Source organism: Erpetoichthys calabaricus, chromosome 6, assembly GCF_900747795.2.
Source record: "Erpetoichthys calabaricus chromosome 6, fErpCal1.3, whole genome shotgun sequence".
NCBI lineage: Eukaryota > Metazoa > Chordata > Cladistia > Polypteriformes > Polypteridae > Erpetoichthys > Erpetoichthys calabaricus.
This window is the reverse complement of record NC_041399.2, coordinates 80,948,432-80,963,129: the sequence shown is the minus strand read 5'-3', so window position 1 is coordinate 80,963,129 and position 14,698 is coordinate 80,948,432. Positions and strand designations below refer to the sequence as shown.

Below are 14,698 nucleotides of genomic sequence, written 5' to 3'. Positions count from 1 at the left end.
GCAGAAGACACGACTGATCCTGGTTTTCCATTATAATTTAAGAGATAAGATGGCAAGATGTTGAGTTCATGTTTTAATTTTATTATAAAGTATTCATGCAACATTCAGTCATTAAAGAATGTTGATGAATCAAACCTTTTTTTGTAAAACTTGAGTTATTTGTATGGAATGCTATTTGATTTTAATAAAATCAATAAAATAAAAAAAAATATTAATGATTAAGCAACTGTGTTGTAACTACTTCCTCATAAGGAAATATTTTTGAAGCATCTGTGTGTTTGTACCAATGTTCTATCTCAAAGTAATCATCCTGATTTGGTGCTCTAAATGAAGCAACTTCCTTGTGACACATCAGTATGCCATCCTACTCTGTTTTGTGCTAACTGGCCAAACTTAAATATAAAAAGTAAGTAAATCTGGGATATGTAAAGCACCATTGCTTTTATCAGAATAAAGTGTCTTTTTTTGCAGAGGGCAGGTAAACCATGAAATTAAAAAAAAAAAAAAAAAACAAACAAGCAAAAAAAGTTATTTGTGGAAATGTGTGAAAAGAGGAAAACTAATTATGTAACCATATATAATCCTGAATTGATTGAAGTAATAATATATGCAGATTATTATTGTAAAACTGACGTCAATTTGTAGCTTGAACTAATTAATTACATGGTAAGGTGCTGCTACTCGTAACTGATATAAACATTGGTCAGTGAGCATAAAAATACTGAAATGAAATTTATTTAAAATACTTAATAAAGTATGTACAAAAAAATGTATCAATAAGGCATACAAGAAAATTGAATGTATTTTATAATTACAAGTTGTCCTGTTGTTTTTTTTTTAATGTACCTATCTGAAAGAATGTTTATTAAAAAATGTGTATGTGTGTATATAAAAATACACACACAGACACACACTCCCTCACACAATCAAATAATTATTATTAAACACTGCTTAAATGTAAATATACCTATATTGATAGGTTTTAATCACTTTAATCATGAATTGCACTACATTTTTTCCCACTGTTAAAGTATACTTTTACTATATTTATACAGGTGTTTTTTTTCCCTTCAGTGTATCAGCTAGACATTCATAATTCTTGTGGTGTAATTATAAATATGGATTATCATTTTATTAATGCAGTACTTGTTTCTTGCCAAAATGTGTGCTGTGTGACACACAGCAACAAATAATAAGCACTGTACAAACATTTAAAATAGCCGCAAATGTATTAAATGTTCATAACTTTGTTATCACAAAGACACCAGACTAACATTCTTAACAGGCTTATAAGTAAAAGTCACATTTTGCTGTTAAGCTTACAAGTTATCTAAGCAGCATTTTCTAATGCGTCTTTCTTTTTTTCCAATTGAAGAGTTGAGGCACATAAAACAAGCTCAAGATTCAACTCAAATGGTATTTGTTTTACTTCTGAACTTTTTTTGGCATTTTATAGTCTTAACTTAAGGTAGTATAATTATTACATAAGATAGCTTTAACCTTAATTTTCAGTTTTGCCAACAGTTATGGCTATGGAGCCTATTGTTGTGTTGGCACTTACAATTGTGGGGTAAAAAGGACAGATTAGAAATGGCTTGATTCCCCAAGTGACATTAGACCAGTCCAAGTCCTCTGACATGCCTAGAGACCAAAACACATCCAACACAGAGCACATCCAAAACACAACAAGCCCCTCAGCAGTGGTGTTAAAAGATTAAAGTGGAGGTATCTATTAGTAGTACAGTCCAAATATTATAAACCTAGAATATACCGTATTTTTTGCACCATAAGACGCACCTAGGTTTAGAGGAGGAAAACAAGAAAAAAAATATTCTGAACCAAATGGTGTACTAATATGTTTAATAAAATATAGCAGAATAATATTTCAACCATGTAAATTCAACAGTGGTATTAAGAAACATAATCACTGTCATTAACAAATAAGGAGAGACTTTAAGGTTCAAGCACTCTTCTAGTTTTATGGAAACCCCAAGAACTCCTCATCGCTACTGTCAGAATTTATGAAGCTCAATTGCTCATAATCACTTTGCAGGAGCACATACCTATCATCATGCGGCATAACCTGTCCAAAGCCACCAGGGGACAAAGCATGTTTGGACCAATGCTCCCTGAAGTTATATCGCCAGTCTAGTCCCATCTATATTTGTAATGCCACAAAGCCCTTCATTTCGTGTTTTGTTGTGGGTTTCCAGTTTGAAAAACGAGAATGCGGTGCAAGTACAGCCATCAATACAAAAAATTGCTCTGCATACCTGTTTGTCTCGTCTTACAGTAGCTGAAAGGCAGCTTCAGGAAAGAACAGCCTGAAGTAGTCCAGCGACTGGTAATCTGTCGAGTCCAACAGCAAGCCATATTGTGAAGTCCGGTAGCCAGTTTGGCTCCCACGGATCAATGTCTAGGTATTACTCCCACACGAACCTTGCCATAGGTGCATTGGCTGCACGAATATGCTCAGCTGGGGCGGCATTGGCTGGTGTCCCGATCAGCTGATGCCAGTTCCTTACTCTCTTGTTCGATCTCCTGATCACTCTCAACAAAATCAGATTCTGAAAAATCAGAGTCCGACTCAGTGATAATGCGCAAAACATCATCTGCTGAGTATTTTGTTTTCTGCACTCACTTCGCTCCCTCGTGAGATGTAGATGCCATCTTGCCTTTGCTTCCATTTGTTTACATTTCGCAACTCACGCACACGCAAGGATTAGATGCTGAGTCAATGAGTCTAACATTCCTCCAAGCACAGAGGGAATGCCTGTAACGTAACAGTGAGTTTTGTCGCCCTCTACCCCTGGATGTCGACTTTTGTCAGGTACTACACATCATGGTCTGTGACTCAATATTCGCTCCATAAGACGCACAGACATTTCCAACCTTCTTTTGGGGAAAAAAAAGTGCGTCTTATGGTGCGAAAAATACGGTAATTTTAAACCGTCCCGAAAGAATAAACCCAGGGTATGATGTTAAACAGGCCCCTTTGGGTTGTGGGTGGGGGAAGGGGGTATAGTTATAATTGTAATTAAAACATAAAAGTAGCCAAGAAGGAAATTGAATGTATAATTACAGCAAAAGTGTCATTGCGGATGCACCAAATTGCAGGTAAAATCTTCGTAGCCTTGCCAGGTCCCTGTGTGACTCACAATCGTATTTCAAAGAGTGTCACGATCAGTTTTCTTAGCTCTGTTTCTCCTTCATCTGGAGAACTAAAAACGTTGAACTCACCTTGAATGTCCACTCTCAATTTAGCAGGATACAAGATTTTGACTTAAGTGCTGTTTAATTCTGTAAAATGTGGCATGCTTAACAGCTGTTAAAGGTGAGAAATCAGGAAAAATACGAATGCAGTCATTTTCAAATGTGATGTCTTGTTTCAGTCTGAGAAGGAACATCAAATTTACTTTAGAAATTTGTCAAAATGAACAATAAGGCTTCTAATTTTTTTGAGACATTTGATCTACTATGAGGTAAGCTGCTGATATCTCGGTGTCTGCTTTAAAGTCCTCTCCAGTTATTTTAGAAAATAGTTCAGCTGTGAATTTCACTGGTTTTGGACTTTCTTGGTTTTCAGGGAGACCTTAAAGTCTGATATTATTTCTTCCATATCCTTCTTCCAACGCAGCTAGTTTGTCTGCAAGCACTTTGCATTCAGATTTTTTAGCCGTTGTTTTTTCGTCAGTGGCAGATGCCAATTGTTCAACTGTTTCAGTAAGACTTGTGAATGTTTGCCTAAAAGCTGCACAGCAAATGCTCAGATTTTATTCTCCACCTTAATTGTATTATCTTGTATGTTTTCCTCCGTTTTTTCTAGCGTGCCTTTAAAGGTTTCCACAGTGATTACTTAAAAGTTTAATATCTTTAATCCGCTTCTCGGTTGACATGTTAATGTCATATATATTTTTCCTTATGTCCCTTGTAACCTTTTTTATATTACACTTTATCCCATTTATGTCCCCCAAGAGAGCCATAGTAACTGCAGTGATCATTGTGGTGATCATTGCTTTTAGCTCAGACTTTTCGTTTAAGTCTTTTCCTCACTGTGATGATGCGGGTCTGCTCCATGCTTCCAACTCATTTTTGAGAGCCTCTTGAGCCCAACACCGTTGATAATTTAACTGAATGAGCGGCACAATGAGGAGACCAAATGAAGCAAGGGGAAATGTGTAAAGTGCAGAAGTGCCTTTATTCCAAAACATTCAAATCCAAAACAGTGTCCTAATAATAGAGCAGTGCATCAAATGTCAATAAATAAATAATCCATTAAAAACAACTGGTCCAAAGTGGAGGTTAAAATCCCAATAATTAAATCCTTTAAAACCGAGGTTGAAATACTGGCTGGAAGCAGTCCTTTCTTCAGCTGGCGGCTAAACTGCTTCTCCCGTCTGGGCCTTCCACCAGGGGAGTCGCCCTACCTTCAGCTGACTTCTCTTACTGGTCTGGTAGCTTTTCGGGCCCTGGCTCCGCAGAGCTCTGCCAGACCGAGACTCTGGTTCCCCCAGTGACCAGGGTGCTAACACTGGGGCTTCCACTTCCCAAGCTTCCGACTCCCCCTTCCTTCCGTGGCAAGCCATCCTTGATCGCGGTCACTCCTGCTCCTCTGCAAAAGTCAGCAGGAGTGACCCAATCCTTTTACCCCCAGGTGCCGGCCAAACACCCTGCTAGGGCTCACTTCTTCCAGTTGCCTGTTGCTCGCTCGCTCGCTTACTCATGCATGCATCGGCTCCTCAGCTTCCAGCTTCCCCTTCTTCCTCCTCTAACCTCCGTTCTTTTTTCTGATCTTTTTTTTCCTCCCCTCCACACTCGCACTCCTTCTAATTTATAATGGGGACGTGGTACAGTTGTGGGGATTAGCAGCTCCCTGCATCAATTACGGACACGAACAATTCCCCACTTATGCACTTAAGTACAATACATTACAGTTTATTTTTGTATAGCCCAAAATCATACAAGAAATGCCGCAATGGGCTTTATCAGGCCCTTCCTCTTGACAGTCCCCCAGCCGTGACTTTCTAAGAAGACAAGGTAAAACTCCCAAAAAAATGCTTTTAGGCAAAAAATGGAAGAAACCTTGGGAAAGGCAGTTCAAAAAGAGACCCTTTTCCAGGTAGGTTGGGCGTGCAGTGGGTGCCAAAAAGAAGTGGGTCAATACAATACAATACAATACACAGAACAGAACAGAAGTAATCCTCAATACAGTATCAAAATAAAAATATTACAAGTACGGACCAGAATTTAAGTGAACTTAAATGGCCATGATACCACGCCCCCTCTTTAAGTCGCGAGTTAAGCGGCGATTATTTATTTTAAAAACTGACCTTTTCATCTAAGCTGCTGACCCACTATATCACTCTCACTCCATGGGCAGAGTACCAAACCCAGTTGGAGTCAGTGCTGTTGACTCGCAGGGGTTAGGTGACAGTGCAGAATCTGCCCCCTGCTCGCTTCGCTTGCCCACCCCCATGTTTGGTTTACCAGATACACAATTTAAAGACATTGTTTTCATGGGACTTGTTACATATGTATTATTTTCATTTTTACTTTAAAAACTTTTGTCAAAACAATACATGTCCTTTATATCAAGCCCCGTGCATGGTTACATGTCTTTCTTGCCAGACGTATAATGCTGCTCGTGTTGTGAATCTGGGGGGGGTTGGGGGGGCTGAATGCACGCTAAGGATATGCCGTCGGATCATCTGCTGTCTTTTTGCTGCTTGTGAGCTGCCTGTTCTGCTTGTCGCATGTCGTGGTTTAAGAGCTGGGAGCACATGATGCTTGTCTGCCAAAAGCAATCCAATAACTGCTAGGTTTGATGTCTGTGGACTTGTTTTAAATGATGGCTCACTGCCTTGTCTCGCGTGATGTTGTAAAAACAATAATTGTCTCTTATTTCCGGCCCCGGGCATTGTTGAATCTCTTTCTTACAGGACGTATAACGCTGCTCGTGTTGTGAAAGGGGACCCTTCGATCATTTTAAAGCCTGTATTGCCGCAGCCCTTTTTGCCACTTCGTGTCCCTGCTGCCCGCGTTGTGATCGTTTCTCCGTGATCATAAATATACACCTGACCAAATTGTGTTTTCTTTGAAATTAAACTTGTCGTTGCTTTAACTGGTGCAGGACCACAGATTTTCATAGCGTATGTTCCATCATTGTGTAAAATCTACGTTTTGTGCATTGAATGATGCGAAAAGACTTTGTTTTCTGCTCTTTGCCTTTTATTTCTGACCTCGCTTTGTCCTGCTCTTTTTTCAATTACACCTGGTCCTGATGATTAATTTCCTTTTGTTTGTGCTAATGCGATCTTTTAGTCATCGACGTTTCATTTATAACTTATTGTTCTTTATATGCACTGAGACCCCTGTATCTGTGTGTGCTGCGTGCCTTTGCACTATTGATTTTTTTTGCTGGCCAGGCTCTGTTTCTTGCTTGTAGGTAGGGCGTGTCTTGCAAGAATCTCATGTTCTATATCCCCGCAAGACGCTCCATGGCCATTCTCTTTTGTCTCGCGGGTCTTTTATTTGTCTTCCGTGATCTTAACGTGAAGATCACGTATCATCTACTAGTCATTCCCTCCCACAGGATTTTTTTTTAATAATAGATACAGTGGACCCTTGACTTATGAACACAATTCGTTCTCGAGGGCTGGTTGTAACTCAAGTTGGTTGTAAGTCAAGATTATTTTTCCCATAAAATTAATGGAAATACCCAAAATTGTCGAGATGGTGGATTTCGACATGCTGTACATATTAGCGAGATCGGTCACACGAACACCACTCTCACTGCCACATGCAAAAGTTCGCTGATGACACTGCTATCATGGGCTGCATCAGAAGTGGGCAGGAGGAGGAGTATAGGGACCTAATCAATGACTTTGTTAAATGGTGCGACTCAAACCACCTACACCTGAACACCAGCAAAAACAAGGAGCTGGTGGTGGATTTTAGGAGGCCCAGACCCCTCATGGACCCCGTGATCATCAGAGGTGACTGTGTGCAGATGGTGTAGACCTATAAATACCTGGGAGTGCAGCTGGATGATAAATTAGACTGGACTGCCAATACTGATGCTGTGTAAGAAAGGACAGAGCCGGCTATACTTCCTTAGAAGGCTGGCGTCCTTCAACATCTGCAATAAGATGCTGCAGATGTTCTATCAGACGGTTGTGGTGAGCGCCCTCTTCTACGTGGTGGTGTGCTGGGGAGGCAGCATTAAGAAGAAAGACGCTGCATGCCTGGACAAACTGGTGAGGAAGGCAGGCTCTATTGTTGGCATGGAGCTAGATAGTTTGACATCTGTGGCAGAGCGACGGGGCGCTCAGCAGGCTCCTATCAATTATGAAAAATCCACTGCATCCACTAAACGGTGTCATCTCTAGACAGAGGAGCAGCTTCAGCGACAGACTGTTGTCACTGTCCTGCTCCACTGACAGACTGAGAAAATCGTTCCTCCCCCAAACTATGCGATTCTTCAATTCCACCTGGGGGGTAAACGTTAACATTATATAAAGTTATTGTCTGTGTTTTTACCTACATTATTATCAATCTTTAATATTGTTTTTTTTTTTTGTATCAGTAAGGTGCTGCTGGAGTATGTGAATTTCCCCTTGGGATTAATAAAGTCTGTCTATCTATCTATCTATCTATCTATCTATCTATCTATCTATCTATCTATCTATCTATCTATCTATCTATCTATCTATCTATCTATCTATCTATCTATCTATCTATCTATGCACAATTTCCTTCTTTGTTTCGATTGTGATCGCTTTCTTTACCTTCGTTACCTTCTCTTCCTTCCTTAGCAATTATCGAAAAAAATTATATAAGTCACTGCTCTGACCGAAATTACGTCCACAAACACATGTATCTGGGCTCCGACTGACGCTTACAAATGCTCTCGGCTGTTTGTTTACAATCGCGCAAGCGGATACACGTGCCCGCATTCAGATCATAACGCAAGATGTTGGTCGTAAATCAAAACAAAAATTTTGCTCGTAAATCAAGTTGTTTGCATGTCAGGCCGGTTGTATATCAAGGGTCGACTGTAAATATATAAAGTTGAAAGAAGACTGCAGCTAATGGAGTTCTGTCTGTGAAATGGGCGAGACCAAAATCTGCTTAATTAAAGGGTAAAATAAAAAGGTCTGAATTCACTGAAATAGCTTTTCTTGTCATTTTTTAATTGCAAAGGACAATTTCTCCAATTTCTTTTTCTCAGTTTATTACTCCAGTTTCTTTAATGTAAAGACTAATATTCCAGTCGTCTCCTGCTTTCTTCTAAAACAAGCCCCGACTGCTTGGCTTGCAACTAAACTACCATAAAGCCTAGAAAAGATTTTGTGATCAGCCAATTTACCGATCACAGATTGAGTCTTTTTTATTGAAAATCAGCCGATTTAGATTGGCGGACGATCAATTGGAGCATCTGTAGTGATGGAATGCCCACTCCCTACCACACCAATACAATATATGCTTCACTTCAACAATGAGTAACAAAAGTAGCTTCTAATGTGCTAAAATGTGGTAAAAATATTTGGAAATTTGTAATAGTTGACAAGTTTCTACTGTTGTAGCATGCACCACTAATAGATATTTTATGTGAGGCACCGTGAGCAGTTACCAGCATCATCAATTTATATGACCTCAGAACAATAGAAAGGGGATAAAGCAGTGGGATTAAATTAAAGAAGACAACCTCACCTGGTACCTTTTCATAATCTGCAAGTGTCATGAAAAGTTAGTGATATTTATACTAAAAGATGGAAGTTGAGCATTTCAGTCATATTAGTAAAGCCCTCACCATAATCTGTGAGCTCCAAGGAGTGCCAAAGGACATGGAAACATAAAGAATTTGACAGATGAGAGGATACCATTCATTCCATCAAGCTAATTTTGCTTAGCTAATATCAAAGCAATCCCAATATCACATCCATATACTTTTTAAAGGTTGTCAAGGTTTCTTCTTCATCTACATAAAGAAGTGGTTCCTGGCTTCAGTCTTAAATGTACTTTCCCTTAATTTCCACTGGTGTGCTTGTGTATGTGATGTGCTATTTAGCAGAAACAATTCTGCTGGATCTACTTTATCGATGCCTCTGAGAATTTTGAAGACCTGGATTAGGTCCCCATGTAGCCTTCTTATGCTTATGACAATATAGGTTTAATTCTCTGAAACTGTTGGAGTAGGGCCAGTTGTTTCGTCCTAGGATACACTTTGTTGCTCTCCTCTGCACAGCTTCAAGTCCTGTTATGTCTCTTTTGTAGAGTGGTGACCAGAACTTCAAGCAGTTGGGATATTTTCTCAGTAGTGCATATATAGTCTAAGCATAACATCTCGAGTTATCTTTAGTTGTTTTTACAATGTATTCTAACCATTTATTTATTTACCATTTTATTTATTTTCTTCATTATTTTATTTATTTACCATTTGAATTGCTTCTGAACATTGCTTAGATGATAAGAATGTTTTATCCACTTTAATCCTTTTTAGAAGTTGCTTCATGAAGTGCAATGTCCCCCATATTGTCTTGATAATTGACACTGCTTTTGCCCACGTGTAGTACTTTCCACTTTTCTGCATTAAACTGTATTTTCCAAGAGTTTAGATAGTTCTGAACATTCAAGTGTATTTAAATTATTTTTGCTTCTCCTCTTTATCTGCTATTGCTCCAGTTTTGGTATCTGCAAATTTCACAAGTTTACCGACTATACCAGAATCTCTGTCATTAAATTTGATGGTAGCAGTCAAAGGAAAGACCGCTGAGGTACTCCACTGATGAGCTTAGTCCATGTGGAACATTCTCCTCTTATGTGTACTTTGTTTCCTGCTGGTTAGCCAACTTGAGATCGAATTTTGTAATTTACCTCTGATACCAACATCTTTTAGTTTCAAAATTAATCTTCAGTGTGGGACCATATCAAAGGCTTTTTTGGAAGTTTATGAAAATTATGTTCTCTTTTGCGTTCCTGAACTGTTCCAGTAGCCTTCTGAAATTGGTTTGGCAGTATCTACCTGTTGTAAATCTGTGCTGGTTTATATTTAGTTTGCTATTTTCAAAAAGTTGTTTCTAGTTTATTTCTTATTATGGTTTCCATAATATAAAATGATATAGAAGCAAGACCTTTTGGTCTGTAATTATTAGGCTCCATATTGTCTCCCTTCGTGTAGTTTGGCGTCACCTTTACAAATTTCTTTCCTTTTAGTACATATCCTCTCTGAAGTGACTTCTCCATTATGGTTAATAAAGGTTTATAAATGACATATTTAATTTCTTTCAGTACAAATTGTACAATCCCATTTGTCCAGGAAATTTATTAGCCTTGAATGTATGTATGCACATCTGACTCTTCTAATTTAAAATCTGCCATTTCAGAACTTTTTATTTTTGTATGGAATATTCCATTTGTTTCTTTTAAAATACTTGAGTAAAATATTAATTTACTTAGTTTTCTATTTCCGTCTCATTTTCAAGGATTTCTTTTTGTGCATTCTAGAGGTTTCTTAAATTCTGTTAGTTTTTTTTTACTGGAGTAGTACTCACAAAAATTGCTACAGGTTTGTTTTTGCTTCACTTGCAATTATTTTTTTTTCAGTTTCTCTCTTGACCGTTTGAATGCTTTGTTGTTGTTGTTGTTTTGCTTTAGTTTCTGGAATTCCTCCAAGTTAGAATTATTTGGGTGTTGTTTAGTTTTGTTCAATGATCTTCTCAGTTTTATATTTTTAGTAATGACCCTGTTTGTTCTTTTAATTAATGTCTCTATTTTTTTGTGGTAACATTTTTGGAATATGCTTATTTTGAGCCTGGGTCAGAATATCTCTGAAGTTTAAAAGAATATTTGTATCATACAGTCAAATGTCTTCACCACATCCAGTGCCAAAAGTCCATCTGGATGAGGCATGTTTAGGGAAACCCCTTAAATATGTAAAAACCTAGTATTATCAGATGCTTAGCTGGAATGTACTGTAAAAATAACAACCTGAATAGATTAGTTTATGTTTTACTAGTTGAAGTCTCCTTGCAGTTAAATTAGCCAGCAGCTTAGCTTCAGTACTTATTAACCTCCTTAGCATTAGACCTGGGCATTATTTGGGCTGTTAAAAAAAAGAAAGTGGCAAAAGCATTAGTCCCGAGTGTTACTCGGGCAATGGTGTAGACGCGTCTCACGTAAGACAGGAGGATTACTCGGGCTGTAAAAGTGCCAACAGCATTAGTGCCGAGCATACTCTGGCAATGGTATAGTCATGTCTTGCATAAGTGTCAGGTCCATGCGTTAACTAGGCAACAGTGTAGACAAGTCTTCACTGTCAGCATAGCATTAATGATGAGGTGAATCTGTCTTCAGGCAGTGACATTGAAACGGACAGTGAAACCGAAAGTCATTCAGGTAAACCTGAAAGTGACTCTTGCGTCACTCGCACATATACAGTGTGCTGTTCATATTGTTGTTATTATTTGTATCGTTGTTATAGTTTCTACAGAATTGAATTTGTACTTGTAGTGTTTCATGTTTTACAGTAGAAAGATGATATTTAATAAAAATGTAATTTTTCAAGCCAAAAAAATGCAAGGATTTTTAAATGTTTTATTGAGATAAAATGTAACACTAAGGAGGTTAAGGGTTTAGAGTAGGGGTACTCAAACGGCGGACCGCGGTCCACAATCCGGACCGCCAAGACGTTTTTGGCGGACCGCGACTGTCTTCTGCGTAAGTCAAAAGTCCGAATATAAAAGCACCAAAATTATTGTTGTTTTATTATTTACTCTGTAGCAGGGTTGCCAACTGGCATTTTTTATGCCAAATAACTGAAATCTGGCATTTTTGAAAACTGTTTGGCATATAAAATTTGCGTTTGGTCTACTGGCATTTTTTGGTCTTTTTTACAATGCGAATTATCCACCAAAGTCAGAGCTCCGTTCGCATAAGATCGACGCCCTTAAGTCGTCGTTGGTAGCGAGTTCATCGCTGATGACGAAAGCGACCACCACACAATCAAATGTTACAGAAGCTTCGCTACGCATTGTTTGGGTTCTTGGCAGACATAAGAAAGCATTTACTGATGCAGAGGTTGTTAAAGAATGCATGATGTCTTCTTCTTCGGTTCTGTTTAGCGACAAAAAGTGTGTTGAACTGATTCAGCAGATACCATTATCAGACAGTACTGCTAGTCGTCGTGCAGATGACCTTTCTGACAATAGATAGATAGATAGATACTTTATTAATCCCAATGGGAAATTCACATGTGGTCGGTGGTCAGTTAATATCAGATCTTAAACAGGCTAAATTGTTTGCTCTCGCGTGCGATGAATCCACTGATAAAACTGACATGTCTCAACTCTGTATGTTCACAAGATTTTTTGATGGCCATAATTTTGTTGAAGAGTTTCTGACATTACTACCGCTAGTAAAACAGACCCGCGGTGAGGACGTGTTTTCAGCATTATCGCAGTTTATGCACGCAGCTGGATTGGATGTAACAAAAATGGTTTCCCTTACAACAGACGGGGCACCAGCAATGACTGGTAAAGATAGAGGACTTGTCACTCATATGAAGGCACTTCAGCCCAACCTTGTTGCTTATCACTGCATCATTCATCAGTCTGCCCTCTGTTCAAAACTTTGTGACGAACTGGCGGAAGTGAAGTCTACTCTTGTGAAATTAGTGAATTTTTTACGATGTAATTCGTCTCTGCAGCATCATCTGTTTTGTTCTTTTCTTGAAGAGATGTCTGCAGAATTTGGAGATTTGCTGCTTCACAATGACGTCAGATGGTTAAGCAAGGGCCGTGTGTTGGAAAGGTTCTGGAATCTCCGTGAAGATGTAGCTGACTTCCTGCAGTCCTTGAATACAAAGAAGCTGCAGAATTTTTAACATTTATTCAAGACAGTGACAGGGTCGCACTGCTGGCATTTCTTGTTGATATTATGGGACATATAAATACACTGAATTTGTCACTTCAGGGTGCAGACAAAACTGTTGTCGAATTGCAAGAAAAATGTTGTGCCTTTGAAACAAAACTGAGCATTTTCATCAATGACTTGGAAGGTGGCAAGATTCTGCATTTCCCAAACCTGAAGAGCTGCATGACAGCTGATCAACAGGCATGTTTTCAGTTGATTTCCACATTTCTACATCATTTGAAGGTCGAGTTTGATGAACGTTTTAAGGATTTCAGAAAACTGAAGCCTGTGTTTTTGTTTGTTGCTGATCCTTTCATTGTCCAGCCTGACAGTGAATGGACTCAAACCCGTCACTGTTGCAAATGGAAGCAGCTGATTTGCAAGCTTCTCACGTTTTGAAAGCTAAATTGAACGAAGTCGGCATAACAATTTTTTGGTCAAAGTTTGTTCCAGATTCGTAGTATCCTGCTGCAAAGAAACTGGTGATTTCCGTGCTCACTATGTTTGGTTCAACATATTCTTGTGAGTGTGCGTTCTCCACTATGAACACTATCAAGACGAAACATCCATCCATCCATCCATTTTCCAACCCGCTGAATCCGAACACAGGGTCACGGGGGTCTGCTGGAGCCAATCCCAGCCAACACAGGGCACAAGGCAGGAAACAATCCTGGGCAGGGTGCCAACCCACCGCAGGACACACACAAACACACCCACACACCAAGCACACACTAGGGCCAATTTAGAATTGCCAATCCACCTAACCTGCATGTCTTTGGACTGTGGGAGGAAACCGGAGCGCCCGGAGGAAACCCACGCAGACACGGGGAGAACATGCAAACTCCACGCAGGGAGGACCCGGGAATCGAACCCAGGTCCCCAGATCTCCCAACTGCGAGGCAGCAGCGCTACCCACTGCGCCACCGTGCCGCCCAAGACGAAACATCGAAGTGTATTTACCGACCAGAACCTCAGGAATGCAATAAGAATTGCACTGACTGGTTACTCACCGAACTATGCTGCCATTATGAAATCGAAACAACAGTTTCACACTTCACACTGGGTGACAATCATTTACGTACCAACTGGTGTGTTAATTGCAACTAGTCATGTGACATTTTTGAATTGTTTTCCATGTTTTGTGCATGTCTTGGTCTTCTGTAAAAATTTTATCATTTGCGTTGAATCTATTACTACCCTCCTACAGACCTACACCTACAGTCCTACACGGTAAACCTGGCAATAGCGGACCCCGATGGTTGGTGGCGAACTGAATGTGGACCGGCATTCAAAAACTTTGAGTACCCCTGGTTTAAGAACGTCTTATAAAATGCACAAAAAAATCTTCTGGTAGAAACCCATCAGGGTCTAGTGAATGTGAAAATGAATTGAGTCTAGAGCTTCCCCTTAGCCAAGATGTTGAAATTGACAAGTCCATTTTGGCAGAGTCTACTACAGAAAGCTTAGACATGGGGTGGCTTCCTTATAAAGGAGCCAAGGTTTTTGAGCCAGAGCATGCTCTTTTGGTTATTTAAGTATTTTTATGAAGAGCTTAATTTAAAGCTGCTTTCTGAATAATTTGCATTTTGCTTTTACTTTTTCAGCTTTTGCCCTTGCTGAGCTGATTGACAATGCTCTGTCAGCCACATCGCAGAATAAGGACAACAGAGAGATAGAAATCCGATTGGTGAGAGAATGTTTGTTTTTTTTTTGTATTTTTAACTTGGTTGTTATATTATGGTTACATAAATAAACATGGTGCTTTATACTTTTTTCTCTGTCAGCT

The 14,698-nt window shown here is 39.2% G+C and overlaps 1 protein-coding gene across 1 annotated transcript in view; it reads left to right on the top strand.

Moving 5' to 3' along the window:
• The window catches only part of smchd1 (structural maintenance of chromosomes flexible hinge domain containing 1), a 509,382-nt gene that overhangs the window by 64,012 nt on the left and 430,672 nt on the right, over positions 1–14,698 (top strand). The window contains 2 exon segments of the mRNA XM_051928888.1: positions 14,517–14,599; positions 14,697–14,698. The exon segment at positions 14,697–14,698 is cut by the window's right edge and continues 132 nt beyond it. Coding sequence (XP_051784848.1) covers positions 14,517–14,599; positions 14,697–14,698 — 85 coding nt within the window.